This window comes from Schistocerca americana, chromosome 5, assembly GCF_021461395.2.
Source record: "Schistocerca americana isolate TAMUIC-IGC-003095 chromosome 5, iqSchAmer2.1, whole genome shotgun sequence".
In the NCBI taxonomy this organism is placed as follows: Eukaryota; Metazoa; Arthropoda; class Insecta; order Orthoptera; family Acrididae; genus Schistocerca; species Schistocerca americana.
The window spans coordinates 585,919,974-585,942,257 of record NC_060123.1 but is presented as its reverse complement, the minus strand read 5'-3'; the positions used below and the strand labels follow the sequence as shown (position 1 = coordinate 585,942,257).

Here is a 22,284-nt window from a genome sequence, read left to right as displayed (position 1 = left end):
ATCTCTATCCCGAGTCATTGCCCCCATGGTCCACCCTATATATGCAACGACGTGAACGAAGTTCGAAGGCCACGGTCTTCCGCATTTCAATGTGCAGCTTCTCACCGGCAAGCCTGTCGTAATGCTTCGGTCACATTCCTGGCAAAGTTTCAAATATACGAATACATATCTGGATTGACGCATCCACCTTCTGCTAGGAAGAACTTGGGGTTCTCTATGGTGATTCAGGAAGAATGGCACATAATTTGTCATTTGATTCCTTAGTGAAAGTAAACCGAAAGAATCCTATGAACATGTGTCTGATTTCCGATCGTTACGGAACTTTAGTAGGTTGAAGATTACACACATCCATGAATGGTTATGAAACACATGTGCATATTACGTACCGAAATGCCGTGTAGGCGATGTGGTCGAAAGAATAATCGTGTGACACATGACTGATGTATCCTACAAGAGGTGTTCAGGAAGTCCTCCACCCATATCAACGCACTTGTCAACACGTTGGAGGGTGTGTTTCGTTGCGTATCGAACATCAACTCGGCGGGCCTAAATTCTGGCAACAGATCGGTGATGTGAACGGCAAGTTCTTCACGTGTATCCACCTTTGCGAACACATCCCCTGTAACTACCCTCATAAACAGAAGTATAATGGGGTTAGGTCGGGTAATCTGGCAGGCCAGGTAATGTGTCCGCCACGGCCACTCTACCGTTGAGGAAATATGTTATTTAGGTACTGGGGTACTTGTCTGATACAGTGAACCGGTAATCCATCATGTTGCAGGTACATTTCCCGTCGTTGTTCTAATTTCACGTCTTCCAAAAGTGTAGGGAGGTCTTCTATCAGGAAATGTGCGTACGAAGCGGCTGTCATGCGATTTGGCAGGAACACAGGCCATATCGTCAGGTCATCAATCATACCACACCAGACGTTCACTGAGAACCTAACATGAAATTTTGTTTCCCTAGTGTCATGTCGGTTCTCCATCGCCCATGTATGAGAATTGCGGGTGTTCAAGATATTATTGCGTATAAAGGTAGCCTCACCTGAAAATCAAGTGTACTGAAATCGTTTAGAACGTTGTTGTCTGGTTATTGAGTAACCTGGATGCAGATGGTGCATGAGCTACAGATGGAACGGGTGCAAGCCCTCGGAATTAACGAATGCCACGCGTGTTCGTAGGACTTTTTCGGTTTATTTTCATATGCAGAATCATCTAATTACGTGATATTTCTTCTGACTCATCCTTTACATGTTCCCTAGACTCTTTTACTTATTTCTGTGTCCGCCCCGACAGCTGAGTGGTCAGTGCGAAGGACTGTCACGCCAAGTGGTCCGCGTTCGATTTCCGCTGGGTCGGAGAATTTCTCCGCTCAGGGACTGGGTGTTGTGTTGTCTTCTTCATCATCATCTCATCCCCATCGAAGCGCAAGTCGCCGAAGTGGCGTCAACCAAAAAGACTTGCACCAGGCGACAGGCTAAAAATGGTTCAAATGGCTCTGAGCACAATGGGACTTAACATCTGAGCTCATCACTCCCCTAGAACTTAGAGCTACTTAAACCTAACTAACTTAAGGACATCACACACACCCATGCCCGAGGCAGGATTCGAATCTGGCCCAGGCGACCGGCCTACCCGACGGTAGACCCTAGCCAGACGACATTTCGTTTCACTTCACTTATTTCTGTACAAGATCTTGCCCCTAAGGATTTTCAGTTTCGTATACATATTTTACGTGTGTATCAAGTAACACCGGAAAACTTCATGGACAGGAAAGATTCCATGTAAGTTATAGAAATAAGTCTAAACTGTCTCACTGTCTAGCAAACATCGGCTCTAAAATACGTAACTTAGGTGGTATTAGCTCTTTTCATCGTCACTACTATGAAACAGAATTTCTACTGCAAGATCTTTGCATTACATATTTTGGGAGCAGGAAGTATTGACCAAAATAAGAATTAATTATCTAGTAAACGTGGGGTCTAAAATGCATATTTTAAGTTCTGTGACTACTTGCTCATCTTCGCTAGTGTGAAACACGTCTCTTCTACTGAGCTCTTAAGGTACGTATTTTAGATCCCATGTTTACTAGACATTTTTTCTTCTCTTGGGCCACTCTACTTCCTCCTAAAATATGGAAAGCAGAGAGCTTGCACTAGAAGAGATGCTGTTCAAGTATTGAAGATAAGCAAGTGCTCATATCCCTTAACATATGAGCCTTAGAGCCCTTGTTTACTAAACATTTTCTCTAATTTTTTGTATGGAACCTGTATCTTAAGTTTGTCATATTTGGAGTTTGAACCTATGTCCAGAAACGTACCGTTTCCGTGCTACAACCATCTGAAACCATGTTTGTAACGCGACCACTTTTACAAGTTATTTGTTAGGCGTGACCCAGTACACCACTTGTTTTACAATGCCACTCATTAACAAGCAAAGAAACAAAAAGAAAACGTAATCAGTTTTCATAAACACTGTTGTTTGTGGTTTATTCCGGTGTGCGGCGTCTTCTTGGAGCACCACAGCCACGCCTGCTGACGGTGAAGGTACCCCTATCGCGAAACCGTTGCGTAATTGTGGTGGAATGGTGTGCGATGGAATCGGACTCTAATGTTCTTGATAAAGGCGACCATTATCGTGAGCTTCACCATACGGATCATGTCGGTGTATTCTACAAACGCGTACTCAAGCATGTTCCTCTAGCGCTCACAGACACGTGAATGACGTTCGAACCAGGCCAGAAAGGCAGAATAGACGTCTAATGATATCAGCCGATCTGACGTAAGTACTCCCTACCATGACTACCCTGTTACATACATACCTCGCAAACGTGTTTTCAAACGGCTGTGGCATGGAAACGGTACGTTTTCGGTCGTGGGTTCCAGTTCAGAAATTGTCGGACCAGTCCCCTCTACAAATCCTCGATTTAGAAAATTATCGGAAATATTACCAATAGATTTAACGTGAATGGGGTCAGCTACGAATGGCAGATGAATCGCAGTACGACGGCTGCGGTTTGAGTTGCACATTACACCATCCGAACTGTTCAACGTGCATAACTGCGCAAGTACGCCAGTCTACAGTTGTGGCATTGTTAGTTAAGTAGTTGTCTACCACGGACAGGTCGTACCATATCGGATGGTAAAATCGGTTTTTAATTGTCTCGAGGACAAAAACTGCATAGGAAGGAAAACATCATCAATTTTTAATTGTCCTGGAGCCAAAAACCGCATAGATATGGCAGACACGTTTTTAATATTTTTAAGGCAACTGAAGCACTCTATTTCATTGCTACGTCACTTCGTAAAAATATTTCCTGACTAGGACTAGTTTCATACTACAACCAGCGGATATCCGGCGACGGCGGCGACAGCGAGAAAATACCGTGTGGACCAGGTGGGGACATATCTTGGACTCTACACGTACACCAGTACATATGCCACGAAGCACGGCAACAGGGTCAATACTGTCTCACCAGTACAGTATCAGATCTTATGCCACTAGTTTATTGCTCGTTTCTATCGCCATTGTTATTACAATAGCCCCGTTAGCTTTCCCCATTCTCTATAGTAACTAAATATTTCAAACCAATGCAGAAATTTAATCTTTCTTTCAAAAAAGGTTTAGTTAAAAACGAAAAATTTGAAGAATGCTTTTATGGCTAATTGATTTTTTATTTTTTTCTCGCTTGTTAGTAAAAAATAAAAACCATCTATTACAACTGAAACCAAACAAATACCGAAAACTACCTATTATTCAGAACTAAAGTACCTGTATCAGTTTCAACCGGTAGGTTTTTCGCACCCCTACAGCGCCATCCGATACGTTGTCCGGCCGTTTTTCGCCGTGTCTTAAGAACACAGGTTCTCCAGCACCCCGCAGTGTGAACAGTGAGCAACCAGGTGGGGAAGCATGTTTTACGTTTACTGTGCAGTGATTGACAGTTGCAGAAGGCGTGAGTCATCCTTCTGTCTGGACGGTACTACGTGAACAACTGCTGCCTCAATAGCATCTTCAGCGAACCCAGGCACTAAGGCTAGAGGAGCACCGTAGCAGACCGCAGTTCTGTCAGTGATTCTTGCAGAAGTATGCTGCAGATGCACTGTTTTCGTCGAAGATTATATTTACCGACGGGTCCGTGTTCACAAGAGTTGGCGTTCTGAACTTTCATAATCAGTACTGTGGGATGATGGAAATTCCTACGCATTAGCAGAAAGAGGGTATCAACATCGTTTCATCGTCAACATGTAGGCAGGAGTTCTGGGTGAAAACTCGCTAGGGCCATACATCCTGCCTCAAAGATTAAATGGGGCTCAATATTATCAATTACTTATTAATGTATTGCAGACCCTGTTGGAGGATGTGCCACGTCAGCAAAGACTAAGCACGTTTAAGCACGGTGGCACACCAGCACATTTTCTCCACAGTAAGCTTGAACATCTTATACTGATATTTCAGGACCGCTAGATTGGACAGGGACGCCCAACATCTTATCCTCCCCGTTTTCCAGACTTCACTCTCCTATATTCGCGGTTGCGGGGACGCTTGAAGGCATTAGTTTGGGCAACCCCAGTCAACGATGTCCAGACACTTTAGGACTGTGTCGTCGTCACTTACAGCAGAGGGGTGCATTGCCCTGGACTGACGCCAGTTTGAGCACCTTCCATAAAAAGTGTCATGAATGGACGACAGGTTGAACCTACCTTACGAAGACGTGTACAGGTCGCAGAAAATACATTTTTCAAGATCCATGTGTAATTCTCTTTTTTTCATGTTATTATGAGTACTACAACCTCCTACAATAATGGACAATACTGGTGTGACTTGGTGAACAAGTGAACATATATTAGAAAGAATGCGTTTCCAGACCCAATTGTGATGGTCTTGTTTTCATGCTGAGATGTGAGCTACCACCTCTCACTATACTGGCTACTTTTGTTTTCAGTCAGTATGAACAGGTGGGTACCACAACCTTGTCGGCCGGTGTGGCCGAGCGGTTCTAGGCGCTTCAGTCTGGAACCGCGCGACCGCTACTGTCGCAGGTTCGAATCCTGCCTCGGGCATGGATGTGTGTGATGTCCTTAGGTTAGTTAGGTTTAAGTAGCTCTAAGTTCTAGGGGACTGATGACCTCAGATGTTAAGTCCCATAGTGCTCAGAGCCATTTTGAACCATAACCTTTCAAAATTTGGACACTACTTTGTTAATCTCAAGAGGCACTGTTCCATTTAAAAAATTGTATGTTTGCACAAAAAATACACTTTTTAAGTATTATTACAATCTATTGATAGGCTAACATTACGAGTTCTTGACTACCAATCAACTCTGTGGAAAGGGCACGTCAATAGTATTTTCCGTTTTTACAATATTTGCGGCGCAATTTTTATTGAGTGATCCAAAACTCTGTTAACATTTGCAAAAGCACTAATTCACGAATTAACGTAGGCAGAGACGTAAAAACTGACACACATGCTTGAAATGACTTGCGATTTTATTGAAACCAATAACGAGTGCAAAACCTGATGAACACATGGGGCCTGATGCCGCATGACAATTGTGTGTAAAATGATCTGTAGTAAGAGAGGTGTAGTCAGATCATCTTTAGCGAAGCTGATAAACATCGGCTGGAAGGTAAGAGATCTATGCAGGATGGTATGTCGCCCGATATATCAAAGGTCATTTGTGCACATCGTTTGGCGAAGATTGCGTACTGAGTCGCCACATCCGTCATTCTCGGCCTCCTACATTCCCAGACTGCATCCGTGTGATTACTGATCGTGGGGTTACCTTAAGTCGCAAATCCACTGTGATCTTCCGACCTCATTACGGATGATAACAGACAACTTCCGTAGCCAATTTCTCACCATACCTACTGATACGCTGTGCAGTGCTGTTCACAACTTTGTCCTTCGACTACAAGTATTGTCGACGAATGACGGCCGAGATGCTGAAAGAGATGGTCTTTACTAAAAATAAAAAAGAGATGGTCTTTGCTGAAAATCAATTGTCACGCTAATTATTGATTTTGTATCGTATGAAACGCCATCTGTTGGTTAACTTTCTTCAGTTTCAATATCATTTCAAGCAAGTTTGTCAAATTTTTCTTCTCTACCTACATTATTCCGTGAAGTATTGAAAGAATTTTCAAATTTTAAGGACTTTTGGGTCACAATATATAATTGTATGAGACAATGGAACGTTGTAACTACCTTGTTTCTGAATTGCAGGATACTGAAGTGAAACTCGGATGATAAACAGTTCAGACATGAAGAGAAAAGAAGCTTTGAAAATTTGATGGTCTAGGAAAATGATGAAGATTAGAGCGATAGTTCCTGAAACAATTGAAGAAGTACTGAAACGAATTGCAGAGAAAATAAAATTGCGGTATAAGTGAACTGAATGAAGGATTCGGTTGCTGGGACACATTCTGGGGTATCAAGGATAGCCTGTTTGTTTATCAAGGGAAATATCTGGGGTATAGAGGGAGACTGAAGATTGACTGTGCTAAGCAGGCTAAAATGGATGAATGTTGCAGTAGACGCGCACACGTGAAGAAACTTGCACAGGATAGACTGGCATCGAGATCTGCATCAAACCAATCATCGGATTCAAGACGATGACGAGGGGCGGGTTAGGCAGTGATGCGGCTACTCACTCTTCTGGAAAGTGCCCATTGCCACTCCCACGCCCTCTTCCTCGTCCTCCTCCCAGGTGGGCCCCAGGCGCATGCGGCGGTCCTCGGGCACGACGTCGGCCATGTCGCCCACCTCGGAGCTGGCCAGCGACGCCATGGAGGCGTTCCTCCTGGGCCGGCGCGGCCGCACCTCCTCGCCGGGCTCCGACTCGCCCTTGAGCAGCGTCAGCTCGTTGGCCACAGGCCGGCGCTCGGCGTGCCACTCCACGGGGTGGAAGAAGAGCGAGCCGAGCGGACCGTGCATGGCCACCCCGCCCAGCACCAGCAGCGCGCCGCTGAAGCCGTACGTCTCCAGCAGCAGCCGCACCACGTGAGGCATCGCCATCTGGCCGCAGTTGGCTCCCGCCATCGACAGCCCCACGGCGCGGCCGCGCGACTCCACGAAGTACGTCTTGACCGCCAGGAAGCCCGACGGTGTGAACAAGCCCATCCCCAGACCTGGTACAGCACAACAACGAAGCACTCACGTTACGTGGGGATCGTCACAGTTACTTGAAACTATGTGTGTTGCGCTGCACTTGGGCAGTGACATTGCTACATATTGGCAACCATTGTTTTAGCTTGGTGCAGTCAAGTGCGGCCTCGGGATTCGAGTACACACATCGTTTAATGAACAAAGTAAGAGCATATGGACTATCAGACCCATTGTGTGATTGGATTGAAGAGTTCCTACACAACAGAACGCAGCATGTCATTCTCAATGGAGAGAAGTCTTCCGAAGTAAGAGTGATCTCAGGTGTGCCGCAGGGGAGTGTCGCAGGACCGTTACTATTCACAATATACATAAATGACCTTGTGGATGACATCGGAAGTTCACTGAGGCTTTTTGCGGATGATGCTGTGGTATATCGAGAGGTTGTAACAGTGGAAAATTGTACTGAAATGCAGGAGGATCTGCAGCGAATTGACGCATGGTGCAGCGAATGGCAATTGAATCTCAATGTAGACAAGTGTAATGTGCTGCGAATACATAGAAAGAAAGATCCCTTACCATTTAGCTACAGCATAGCAGGTCAGCAACTGGAAGCGGTTAATGCCATAAATTATCTGGGAGTACGCATTAGTAGTGATTTAAAATGGAATGATCATATAAAGTTGATCGTCGGTAAAGCAGATGCCAGACTGAGATTCATTGGAAGAATCCTAAGGAAATGCAATCCGAAAACAAAGGAAGTAGGTTACAGTACGCTTGTTCGACTGCTGCTTGAATACTGCTCAGCAGTGTGGGATCCATACCAGATAGGGTTGATGGAAGAGATAGAGAAGATCCAACGGAGAGCAGCGCGCTTCGTTACAGGATCATTTAGTAATCGCGAAAGCGTTACGGATTTGATAGATAAACTCCAGTGGAAGACTCTGCAGGAGAGACGCTCAGTAGCTCGGTATGGGCTTTCGTTGAAGTTTCGAGAACATACCTTCACCGAAGAGTCAAGCAGTATGTTGCTCCCTCCTACGTATACCTCGCGAAGAGACCACGAGGATAAATTCAGAGAGATTAGAGCCCACACAGAAGCATACCGACAATCCTTCTTTCCACGAACAATACGAGACTTAAATAGAAGGGAGAACCGATAGAGGTACTCAAGGTACCCTCCGCCACACACCGTCAGTTGGTTTGCGAAGTATGGATGTAGCTATAGACGTAGATTACCAGGTGCACCAGAGCAAGTAAATGAAATGCAGTTACTCGCCCTTTTCCACAGACCAGCTTCAAAATTCTTATGAAACTAATGTCGAACTAATAGTTTATCAGCTATGTATGTATGTATGATTTCTTCGTTTATATGACTGACTATATTGAATATTAATGAACCTAATACGTTGAGTGAGCAATAGTCACAGAGAGACCCTGGATGTGACGGTCATCCGTCGCCCTGGACGGCTCTGCTGTCATTCTGTGTGGCAGTTTACGCATCTGGAAACATTGTTTCTGCAATACTGAACATCTAATCTGGACACAGTTTACTTAGGACGGCCGAATTAATGCATAATTTCCGATGTGATATGAACCATGCTCTTGTACAAATTACCATCATTGATTCCTAAGACAGTCTACTTGTAACGGGCTGCCATGTTCAGTGTAGTAAGATGTGGGCTGTCTTTTCATATTTGATAGCATGGAGTGGTTAATTAAAGTAGGAGGAACTTCTGCCTTGAAAATGGGTAATACAATTTGTTGCCCTAACGTAATGGAAAAAGTAGCACTGAATGGCCTTAAGAGACAAGAACAATATATAGCCATACCTCATATATTTCTTAAGATATTGACATGCATATGGAAATGAGGGGGCTTGAACTAAAAGAGTGAATTCAAACCTCTGGAATTATCAATGTTTACTCTTGTTGTTGTTGTGGTCTTCAGTCTAGAGACTGGTTTGATGCAGCTCTCCATGCTACTCTATCCTGTGCAAGCTTCTTCATCTCCCAGTACGTACTGCAAACTACATCCTTCTGAATATGTTTAGTGTGTTAATCTCTTGGTCTCCCTCTACGATTTTTACCCTCCACGCTGCCCTCCAATACTAAATTGGTGATCCCTCGATGCCTCAGTATATGACCTACCAGCCAATCCCTTCTTCTAGTCAAGTTGTGCCACAAATTTCTCTTCTCTCCAATTCTATTCAATACCTCCTGATTAGGTATGTCATCTACCCATCTAATCTTCAGCATTCTTCTGTAGCACCACATTTCGAAAGCTTCTATTCTTATCTTGTCCAAACTGTTTATCGTCCGTGTTTCTCTTCCATACATGGCTACACTCCATACCAATACTTTCAGACACGGCTTCCTGACACTTAAATCTATACTCGATTTTAACAAATTTCTCTTCTTCAGAAACGCTTTCCTTGCCATTGCCAGTCTACATTTTATATCCTCTCTACTTTGACCATCATCAGTTATTTTGCTCCCCAAATAGCAAAACTCGTTTACTACTTTAAGTGTCTCATTTCCTAACCTAATTCCCTCAGCATCACCCAACTTAATTCGACTACATTCCATTATCCTCGTTTTGCTTTTGTTGATGTTCATCTTAAACCCTCCTTTCAAGACACTGTCCATTCCGTTCAACTGCTCTTCCAAGTCCTTTGCTGTCTCTGACAGAATTACAAAGTCGTCGGCGAACCTCAAAGTTTTTATTTCTTCTCCATGGATTTCAATTCCTACTCCGAATTTTTCTTTTGTTTCCTTTACTGCTTGCTCAATATACAGATTGAATAACATCGCGGATAGGCTACAATCCTGTCTCACTCCCTTCTCAACCACTGCTTCCCTTTCATGTCCCTCGACTCTTATAACTGCCATCTGGTTTCTGTACAAATTGTAAATAGCTTTTCGCTCCCTGTATTTTACTCCTACCACCCTCAGAATTAGAAAGAGTGTATTCCAGTCAACATTGTCAAAAGCTTTCTCTAAGTCTTTCCTTAATCTATTTTCTAAGATAAGTGGTAGGGTCAGTATTGCCTCACGTGTTCCAATATTTGTACGGAATCGAAACTGATCTTCCCCGAGGTCTGCTTCTACCAGTTTTTCCATTAGTCTGTAAAGAATTCGTGTTAGTATTTTGCAGCCGTGGCTTATTAAACTGATAGTTCGGTAATTTTCACATCTGTCAACATGGTTACTTTTACACAAGGAAATGTTAACTGCGTAACAAACAATGTTCGTAAGTGATACTGTCCGCTACGAAATGAAGAGTTGATAACAATGTAGCAGACGAAATGATCAGCATTGGTGGGGATTTTGCAAGCTAGCTTGTGGTGTCTGCAAAACGCCAAAAAATTCGAAACCACCATACTCAAGAGGTGCCACGATTGTCAATAGCGCTAGGCTATCTGACTTTCGTAACTAGTGGCCCCAGTGTGGATTATTCCTGAGTTGGCTAACTTGACATAAAATTAATTTAATTTCTTCAAACCCACAACAAAATTTATTTTATTTATTTCGAGTCAAAAACATTACAACAATATTTACAATATATACAATATAACAAATCAGGTCAAATCATAAAAGAACAAACTAAACGGTATTAGCCCAAAATTGTGCAACGGCAGCAGCATTGTCTGAAACATCAACAAGCTCTTGTGTGGAACATGATACAGGACATCTAGGACAGTTAATTAAATGTTTGGTTGTCTGTTCTTCTCCGCAGTCACACAAGGTGGAAGATTCCTTCATGAAGCCCCATTTAAACAGATTGTCCTTAGTTCGTCCGACGCCACTCCTGAGCCGATTTAGAGACTTCCACACTGTCCAGACTTGATTTCCACCAGGAGGAAGGGTCTCAGAAGGAGTCATCCAATCGTTACTGTCAGATTTTGCTGTCCACTGAGATAGTCTGGCTGCTCCAGTCCGACCGGTGAGGGGTGTAGTAGTTCTCATGAAGCTCCTCCTAGATTTGAGTCTACTAATTGGTAGCTGGTATCCATGTAGCAGGTGATCGGTGTTATGATCTGCTTTATGTCTCTCAAGTTTGGCTGCGACTTCACGCCTTATGTCTGGAGGAGCAATACCTGCTAGTTTATGGAGTTTATCAATAGATGTAGCTTTGAGGCATCCCGTTACTGTCCTGCAGGTTTCGTTCAGGGCCACATCAACCTGCTTTGCATGAGATGACTTGTACCATACAGGACATGCGTATTCAGCTGCGGAATAACACAAGGCCAAGGCTGATGTTCTTAGTAGTTTGGGATCTGCACCCCAAACGCTGCCAGTGAGCTTCCGCAGGATGTTGTTACGAGCAGCAACTTTCTGCTTGGTGTTAGTGCAGTGTTTTCTGTAGGTCAACGTTCGATCTAAGGTGACACCCAGATATTTGGGGTAGAAACAATGTTCAAGCTCTTGATCTTCCCAAAACACTGTAAGTTTTCTATAGGCCTCTCGATTGCGTAGGTGGAAAGCACAAACTTGAGTTTTAGCAGGGTTCGGTCTTAAGTTATTGACTCTGTAGTACTCAGATAGGTCCTTGAGAGCAACAGTAAGCTGGTTTTCTACTGTGTCAAAATCTCTGGCTTGTGTGACTAAGGCAAGATCATCTGCATAGATGAAACTCTTTGTAAGAGAAGGTTGAGGCTGGTCATTTGTAAATATGTTGAACAATATGGGGGAAAGGACACTACCCTGAGGCAAGCCATTCCTTTGACTTCTCCATCTGCTCTTTCTTCCTTGGAACTCCACATAGAATCGCCGGTTTTCCAAAAGTGTCTGCACAGTTCTGGTGAAATTAATGTCTCTAGTGATGTAATAGACTTTGTGCAATAATTGTCGATGTTGAATGGTGTCATATGCTGCTGTGAGATCCACGAAGACAGCCCCGGAAATGTATCCTTTCTCATATCCCTCTTCAATATGTTCAGTCAGATTAAGGACTTGTGCTGTACAATTCTTTCCAGGTCGGAAACCTGCTTGTTGAGGTATGAGTTGTTTTTCAACAATGGGAGTGAGTCTATTTAGCAACATTCTTTCATAGATTTTATACAAATGGCAAAGGAGCGAAATCGGTCGGTAGTTCTTGGGATCAGCTGCACCCTTTCCAGGTTTTAGTAAGGGAATAACTTTAGTTTTCCTCCAGATGGCAGGGATCTGTTTCCGCTTCAGACAACCATTATAGAATTGCAGAAGCCATCTTTCCGTGATGGGACCAAAATGTTTAATTTGCTCAATCATTAGATCGTCTAGACCAGGCGCTTTACCATTTTTGCATTTCTGAATTGCGGTTCTGAGTTCTTGTAAGATGAAGTCATTTGATATATGGTTGTTTTCACGTTCAGGTTCTCTTTTGAGTTTTGTTCTATCTTTAGAACAATTGACCCTTCCATTCTGAACTAGATGATGAGCAATTTGATCTGGTGCAATGTTTGCATGGCCATGATTGTGGACAGGGTCGTTGTTCAGGCGTCGCAGCAACTGCCAGGCTTTCTGACTGCTTTTAGACATATCAAGGTTCTCGAGTAGCTCTATCCATCGTTCTTTTTTGGATTTGGCTAAGGCTGAGGATAAATTTTGGCCAGCAGTTAAGGTTTCAATGCTGTAAGGATTATCATTGAAAAGTTGGATATAGTTATGTAGATGCTTCACGGATTCTTCTGTCAAGCCAGGTATGTAGTTAACTCGACAGCCTCTGGGAGTTGAGAGTCTTGAGCATCTTTTCACGGCTTCTACAAACTCATCATAGTTGGAAACTGAGGGTTCTATGCGTGAAACTTCTGAGTCAAGGAGATCAGCAAAATAAATGACGTCGTAGGGAATGAGAATGGGTGTCATTGAAGAAATTGATAACAAGGACCTATGGTATCACAAAGCGATTTATTAACTAATATCAAGGTCAAAAGAGAACAAACATACAGAAACTTCAACCGTGCAACATTTCATTAACATGAACTCAGGTTGGTTGGCGGTAGACCTGGGGAGGCTACTAGAATTTACATGTAAATAAGACTGGCTACTGTCAGTGGAAGGGTGCCAATCTAGGCAAGCACACTCTGCTGTATCGTTCCGCTGATTGCTCCCACATCAAAATATAATTAACCATGCAATCGACACTTGTAGTGACTACTGCGAGTACAAGGCTACTATGGAAAAAGATGGTCGTGAAAACGATTGATAGGCTTCTGAATTTACCCAAGCTGCGCAACATTACCGATATAGCTGGTGAAAGACGAGATGCTGTCGTCTGCACGCAGGCGCTGCCGAAGTGCCGTACTGCGGGAGATGACCCTACATCCGCCAGTGATTGTCTCACGTCTGTGAAAGTATAAAGATTCGCCCGCGTGTCCAGGCGTCTTTACAACCAACTGCGCTCTCCGTAGAAATGGGAGACCTCTAGCGACTGTGCTCCACGGCTGTCGAGAAGCAAGTTGCCTCTCCCTTTTGCTCAAAACCTTCCGAAAAACAGCCATTTCCCCAATATTCTCGAATAAACCTGTCATAGCCCAGCAGTGTTTACCGTGCCAATCATGTTTACTAGCAAGGAGACCCGATCTTCCTCAACCAAACCCTACACTGCAGTACACATTCTGTTCTCCGAAAAAACAGCACACCTTGGCTGGAGATCCTGCAGCCAAAACCCCAACGCATTTCACAAGATGAGGAAAGCTTCCTAGTGAAAACAAGCTCTCTCTCGTCCATAAAACGATTTAGACGGCGCCATTTTGGCGAGGCGCTGCGGCATCTAAGAAACGCGACATCCGGAGAAATTCGTCGTCCCGTTTCACAAGGTACGCCGTTCTTGTAATAAACAAGTTAGCCGAGCGCCAGCCCGACACCGCTTTACCTGGACCCACACGCGGAATGAGGAGACCAGACTCCTACATCACGTCCACTCTCAAATAAAACGCTTAGACAGTCGGCAGGATGCCCGGCGCCGCCAATTTCTAAAGAAGTGTCATTTCGCATTCAACCATGGTGTTCCCACCCTCTTGCTTGGCCGCTAGTGCAACAAGGCCGGCCACAAGAATGGCTGCCCATAAACCACTGCCCCGCCGGGTCCACGGCCTGCTTCGCTGACCGCAAAGGAATCCGCCAACTTTCTTGCTGCTTGAGGAAGGTTCTAAAGCTGCCCCTAATGCAATGGCCACCTCCAGGGTCCAAAAATCTCTCTCTTTAGCCGAGTTTAATTCTACTACTGCTGCTCAAGTCATGCAAGTACTGTGAGATCAATCAGTGCTTTACCCTAACCCTAATAGTCCATTAGATTGATATCAATCAGGGAAAATTTAGATACATCAAAGGCGAATGAAGATGTATGATAATCACCGAAACAAAATGAAAGGGCCGGCCGGTGTGGCCGAGTGGTTCTAGGCACTTCAGTCTGGAACCGCGCGACCGCTACGGTCGCAGGTTCGAATCCTGCCTCGGACATTGATGTTTGTGATGTCCTTAGGTTAGTTAGGTTTAAGTCGTTCTATGTTCTAGGGGAGTGATGACCTCAGCAGTTAAGTCCCATAGTGCTCAGAGCCATTTGAGCCAAAATGAAAGAGGAGGTGCCTGACAGGTATTACCATGGTAGTGGCCTGCCCAGAAATCACCACCATCTTTCAGTTTTATAAGATTGTGTGTGATCCAACACGCTGCAACAGAGATATGCGTTGCTGAGAGCAAAGAACAAGAGAGAAAATTGCTATTAGTCATTCACAGAGGTTCGCGGGGCTAATAAACTTACAATTTTATTGACCGATTTACATCGAATGAGGACAGAATCAGAGAAAAACGGATATTAGTTACAATATTGGAGCGAGAGAACAAACATATTGGTCAACCTAAAACAGCACAGTGTAAAGAATTTAGCTTGCGACACGCATGACAAATATTTCAGCAATTCGGTCAGCAAGCATTTCCATTACGTCTCACCGTCATTGCCTCGTGGTACAGCTGCACAGTGTGTCCCCACCGGCTAACACGTCCATAGTGTAGCTTATCCAGCCTTCCACTAAATACCATTAGCTCTCATTACCCCTGAGAGGAAGCACTTTCTGGCGCATATTTCGGCCAACCATGGGCCTAACTTCTGGGCCCAACGCAACGACCCAATTGGCTCACGCCAAAAGTGCTCCCTATGGATCCCCTATTCGTCAGTTTTAACTGACGGATTTTCTAGAAAGAACTCAAAGCCTCTACTGTGATACCGCGACGTTGTTCCACCGACCCCCTCCAAGTCATATAAGCTCCAAGACAGATAGAGTTGCTGTCCACCATTCGACTCCTTGTTGACCGAGTCGTCGATTCCCCCCCCCCCCCCTCCTCTCCCCCTCCCACAGCCCTGCTACTGCCCTGTACGTTCCAACAGTTCAGCCCCCCTCATTGATTATCAATAGCGTGCTATATAAAACTGAAAGATACATACATCAGACAATAATTACGTACAAATTTAAACATGAAAAGATGATGTGGAGGCTGTGTATGAACAAACATAAACAAAAGTCATCTCGATATGTCATGCAGGTGTGTCGCTATTGCGACTGTTGCTGTAACCCATCTGAGGGACGCACCTGATGTGGTTTGTAAGCATGCACACAGGATATCTATGAAAAACAGGTGCATCGTCTAATGGCTCACTATACCACAACATACGTTTACACTCCATGGATGCTGACGTTCCATCTGACGGATTGTTAACAGACCAGTAGCGCGTGTTTCGGTGTCTTACCTGGCCATTATTGGTAAATGTAGCTTCATCACTAAACAACACATATGATACATCTGGAGTACCTCGTCTAAATAACCATGTACAAAAGTTAACACTATTCTCATAATCGTTTCCATACAGCTCTTGATGGAGAGAGATGTGATCGAGATGGAAACTATGTCGATGGACAACGCGTAGGACACTTGCCTGACTTACTAGTATACCACTTCCCTGTGAGAAAGCGCGGGACCTAACATGCGGATCAATAACACTTTCTCATAACTGGTTGAAGAGACTGATAAGTAACTGCCGAGATGGTTGACGTCTATTGTGAAATCTTGCTACAAACACCGTACCAGAATGAACTGCTTTCTTCCTACACTCTCTGAACGCCACAAGCATGCCGGCTTTCTCTGCATTGGCAAATGAAATTTTCTACTCACGACCTACGGCTTGGACCGTCACACTCAAGGAACACACAAGCACAATATAAGCAAACATAACAGCATCGTAGCTAGCAACTACGCCGGTTGAATGGCACAAACAAGTGTCGGCGTGCAAACTTTTAAAAATACGATATCTTGTAAATGACTGGCCTAGAATCCGGCAATAAAAACCACTGACATTTAATTTGCGCAACTTTTAGTTCGCCCGTGTGAATAGGCATTGTTGCATTTAACAAAGTGCATGTTTCCACAAAAACACTTTCTACGTGCTATGTTTTTGGCTAACAATACGAGACCCGACTATCAATCCATTCTGTGAAAGCTGCACATCAATAGCACTTCCCATTTCCGAAATATTTCCGGCGAAAATTTTAGGTGATTCAGCTTAGATGTATTCATGGATGTATAGTGAACCATTTACAACACATCAAAGAGTGGAACTTCCTGTAAATCCATATAGACAACGTACGAACTGTACTGCTGTCTCCACAGTTTTTTTTATATTTGCACAACAGTTTTCCTCATACAACTACACATGTTTTGGACCCAAGATGCTTGCATGGCGTTGTAAAGGGACAAATCCATTTCTACTGTTATTTTTACCATCATTAGTGTCTTGAGAACATAAATTAAAAAAAAAGATTTAAGATGTAATTACGATATTATGTAACGTGCTTTTGGACAGGAAATTGTTGATGATTAATGTAAAGTCTGTACTAGAAAGCAAAACAGAAACTGGAATAAACATCGCCCTCACACAATACCTAGCGTGTACTATGTTTGAAGGTGCACCGTGTAGTTTAGGTCATCCTTGGATTACGAAATAGTACAGTGAAACAGTTTGCAAATGGTACTTCAGAATGCACGCAAACCCATACATTCAACAAAACGAAATGAGGGAAAGGAAACCATAGTGATACGTATACACTGAGAGAAAACCTAGAACGAAGGAACACGATTATCGCAGTGGACAATAAAAAATAGCAGCTCGTAATCGAAACCAGTTATTCAAAGTCGCAGAATAGCTTAAATTCTGAACAATGAGAATTCGATTATGCGATTGCTCGCAAGTGTACATTGAACTTTTTGATTTTGTCTTACCTACGAAGATGCTGTAGGTGATGATGATGTGAATGATGGAATTGGCGAAGCTGGTGAGCACCAGGCCGGTCACCACGAAGCACCCTCCCGTGACAGCCACCTGCCGCATCGAGAACTTCTTCAGCAGCGGTCCGGTAAGTAGACCTGAAAAGACACGTTTCTTCCCGTCAGCTCAGAAAGTTAGGAGTGATAAAACTGTGTTCCGAATTGAAAATGTGTTATTCATTGATCTGAAAATGAAATAGTGCGAGTTAACTTCAAAAAGCAAAGTTACACGTTATTATGGCAGATAGAGTAACTTTCAGCGAACGCTGCACTATACTTCGAAATGACACAGGTACATGACACACTTTTTCAACACAGTCACTTAATCTCTGTAAGCAAGGGTAGGAAAGTTCTAGCAAACGTTCAGTTCTTCGACGATAGAAATCGAGTCCATGGTGTTTGAACCATTCGAAAACTGCTGCATGTACGTCCTCATCGTTGGAAAACCTTCCCCCAGATGTTCTTTCAGCTTTCCAAAAATATTGCGTGAAAATTCTCGTCTGTGGTCGATGTCGATGTTCTTCTTTCCTGATCTGCTTCACCCACGTCTTTGTCTCCTTGGCACTATTTCACAGTGGCTGGACACCACATTGCTTTGGTCTGTATTCACTGTCCAGTGGCATGAATGTGACCACATACCAAAAGCCTGGAAGGTTGTATGTCAGCTCTCAGTGAACGTTCTATTATGGTACTGGCACGCAAATCGCAACCTTTGTCGCCGATGAACAGCAGTCAGCATGGGTGCGTGAGCAAGGCGCCTACTGCAGAGTCCCATATACAGCAACGTTTTCCGAATGTTAATTGAAATTACGCTGTTGGTAGCCCATTGATTCACTTGGGCAGTCTTTGGCTCAACAGTTACACTGTATTCGCCCGGCCACGGCGACTCGTTGAGAAACTTAGCCGTTTCTCATATGAAATCTCCTGGCAGTGGCTGTGGCTGTGGCTGTGGCTAAGCCATGTCCCCGCAATATCCTTTCTTTCAGGAGTGCTAGTTCTGCGAGGTTCCAGGAGAGCTTGTGCGTAGTTTGGAAGGTAGAGACGAGGCACTGGCAGAAGTAAAGCTGTGAGGACGGGGCGTGAGTCGTGCGTGGGTAGCTCAGCTGGTAGAGCACTTGCCCGCGAAAGGCAAAGGTCCCGACTTCGAGTCTCGGTCCGGCACACAGTTTTAATCTGTCAGGAAGTTTCATATCAGCGCACATTCCGCTGCAGAGTAAAAATGTCATTCCGTTTCTCATATGCTTCCACCCTATTCCGGATAGCCAATGATCATACCCCGATGGACGTCAGATAAATCGCATTACGACTACGACTGCACTGTTTTCTGCGTCGCTTCGACGGGCTTTGACTACTCTCACTGCTAGTGCTGCCACTTTCCGCCTGTGAGTAGTTCTTGACTTTGAGGACGAAACTAGGTGGTTGTCATAGTAATATGATTGGACAATGTACTACCATAATTTCAAGGTGAATCTGCGTGTAACATAAACGTTATGGTAATAGCAGTCGTTCTGCTCTGCCTACATCAGGCCTCGAGTACGTTGAGGCGCCACTTAACTCGCAAACTGTGATGCACCGGTTATCCGTACCTCAGCAGAACTGTACCTACAAGAAACCGAGAATGTGTACTTTCCCCCGGGATACATCAGACTGCGCCACGCGTCAGACATGGAAGTCCTCCATTGACATCTTGGCAGAGGAGGAAATGGCTTCACGAACTCGTAGTCTGTGAAAGGCTGCAGTGTGCCCGACAGTTCGGATGCTCAGAGGATGGACAGAAGATCCGGGCCCGGCGATTGTAGTGGCAGCAGTATCATCGATACGGCGTTGGTCAACACACGCTGGACGTCACACTGATGTCAGCTGTTACACGGTCATGTGGTGGACAAGGGCGGCCTTAAATGCAGCTGCTACTGTCTGACGCTGGGGAAGCGTAATTTTTCTGGAAAAGAGCCAATGATCGTCGACCACGGCAGCTGGTCACATCCAGGAGGCAAGTCCCTCGGCACTGACATGAATGAGTGTCACAGAAGTGTCTTGCTCCTACTGGGGTGCTGATCAGGCAGGTCGGTGAGTGGCAGCAGCCGATGCTCAGTGTCCTGGAGAACCGTCTTCTGCTCGAAATCGTTTATCCTGTTACAATAGTGTCGCTAAATCAACGTAATCTTTCTTGAATCTGTTCAAATTTAAATAATGTTAGACTATTGTGTAGACGTACTGATCTGTTACGCCACTTGTATCATACCTCTCGATTCCTTCGACATCTTTGGCAATCGTATCTGATAAGAACTTTAAAGAGTTATCTATCCAGTTACGTTAACTAATGTGCTACACCCTTCCAGAACCCTTCCATCAAATCTGTACCTTCTATATGACTTCTTTACATTAGAAATGGCCGGCCGGTGTGGCCGTGCGGTTCTAGGCGCTTCGGTCTGGAACCGCGTGACCGCTACGGTCGCAGGTTCGAATCCTGCCTCGGGCATGGATGTGTGTGATGTCCTTAGGTTAGTTAGGTTTAAGTAGTTCTAAGTTCTAGGGGACTGATGACCACAGATGTTAATTCCCATAGTGCTCAGAGCCATTTGAACCATTTTTGAACATTAGAAATGAATTCTTTATTCTGTTTCGTATGGCATCTCAAACAGCCAGCTCCACTCCTGGGATATAATTTCTTTTTATGTTGTCTGGGACAAAAGACATTACCGCAGCAGTAAAGGGGACAGCTTTGGGGCGAGCGGGGTGGGAGGGAGGGGGTAAACGTTTCGCTTGATTGTATTGCGGTTCCCTGAACTGGAAATCCCCTCCCAAACGGTTCCAGTTGATACTGTCTCTGCTTCGATACCAGCGTGCACTACTTTCTGGGACAAAGAATGAAATGTATAAAGAAGAAATTTGGAATCACTTCATTAGAGGTAGATGCACAGTATATGCAAAGCAATTCATTGCCTTTAGTCTCTTGCTATCAAATAGGCATATTAGGACTTCATAATTTTATCCAGAACATATTGTTCCAGAAACTTATGAAATGCAAACGTAGGCCCTCGGTTCTTATCAATGTTTCCGGCAGATTTCCCATGATGGCGGAATTGGTAGTGCCCTGCCGAGTATTCCTAGCATGGGACCCGACTGCTTCACTTCCAGAATACTTAAATTAGTCTAAAACAACTAAAATAAAGGAAATAAAAAAACGTTATCTGATTTGTGTGGACCTCAGACAGTTCGTTCCAGCGTTAGAGGTAGACAATGAAGTATATAAAAAGAGGTTGCCCCTTTATCCCATTCCTGTCTCACTGGAGATTGATTGAATAGCAGCGATAGCTCTTCACCTATGTTCCCATCCACTGTGGTAAAGAATGAAAGATGAAAAATAAAATTATAAATAAGAATTCGCAGTTTCAATTACATAGACTGAGTGTTCTACAGTATGAAACTTCATTACGTTTGATAGATATTGCAGTATCTCCATGCAGTGGATAAACGGTTTGATGTGTTAAGCACAAATTTTGCATGCCTCCTTCTTACTTACTCAGATGAAAATGGTTATCTTCTTCTATACAAATAAAAAACTGTAAAACCGTCGTGTCTGTTTCTTTGAACACGCTAATCTCCAAATGTATTAGAAGAACCTTAATGGTGTTTTCACAGGTAATTTGACAGTAGCTTGCGGGAACATATATGCTTCATTTCATCAAAAGCGGATCATGAAAAGAAGTTATTCTAATTCAAACTTCCATAAACGTGAAAGTCTTTATTTTCTGTTACCTTTTCACAACAAAATCGCTGAACCGACATGGAAGAAATTTGGTGCGGATATAACCTGATCGCAGAAGAAGAACGCAGGCTTCTTCAGAAAGTGTGTCGTACGAGATACTTATTGATTTGAAGAGTATTACGCGAATTAGGGAAAAATATTTACTTGTTGAAAAAGTTATTTATTCTTTGGATTTTGAATTTTATCATATTTACGAAAATGTGTTTTAATGGAAAATACTTGTATTGATTCATATGCCCTCTACATAATATGATTCACTATAACGAATACAATGCTTGTATAATCCTCAAAGTGTTAAATCCTCACTTTTGTACTATAATATAATACATATGAGAGTAGGTCTGTTACGTTTTCAGGACTAAACCGCTGAGCAAATTTCGATGAAATTTGGCATGGAGCTTGAACCATGAGGAGAAACGTAGGCTGCTTTAGAAAGAAAAAGAAAAAAGAAAAGTCGACACCTAATAGTGTGAAGTTACGTCAGTGACCATAAACCATATCAAGAATAATTAAATTTGTTGCATAATGTACACATTATATAATGTACACCTACTACAGTAGCACTGTGCACAGATACACACTTCTGCCCATGCCTGTCCCCATGCACCTCACGGTGGCAACTCTACGTGCATGCTGCATTATCATGCGATGGGTAATTGGCTAAGCATGGAGGGGGTTGCGCATCACGAGCTATGATTACCCAAACATGTAGACACTTGAGGCCACCTGTCATTTTTGCATGTACAATAGATTACTTTCTCGTCATCACTCATCATACACAGATGCGAAGCCAAGAAGAAGTTGTGCAATATAAACGGAAGTTGGTAGGCGTGTTTCTACATCTGAAAGGTGATTTATATTCAAATTTCGCACCAATAACATAATAATGGCGCTAATAGCGCCGCTATGAGGATGCAAATCAGGTTTTCTTTAAATTCACGCTATTACGATCGTGTGCGTTAGTTACCTTTGAGACTGGACATGGTGAGACGATGTTAATCAAGAATGCCCTTAAGGGGTCAAAGACACCATTATCGGTACCTCACTGAGATTGATCAAGGTCATGTAATATGTCTGCGAGAAGCTTGATGTCCCTCCTACAATACTGCAG

At 43.8% G+C, this 22,284-nt stretch overlaps 1 protein-coding gene across 1 annotated transcript in view; it reads right to left on the bottom strand.

The window, feature by feature from the left end:
* Positions 1-22,284, bottom strand: part of LOC124616561 (monocarboxylate transporter 12-B-like) — a 93,380-nt gene that overhangs the window by 40,526 nt on the left and 30,570 nt on the right. The window contains exons 4-5 of the mRNA XM_047144880.1: positions 17,360-17,503; positions 6,653-7,129 (exon numbers count right to left, since the gene is read on the bottom strand). Of these exons, the coding sequence (XP_047000836.1) occupies positions 6,653-7,129; positions 17,360-17,503 (621 nt within the window). The remainder of the gene's footprint in view (positions 1-6,652; positions 7,130-17,359; positions 17,504-22,284) is intronic.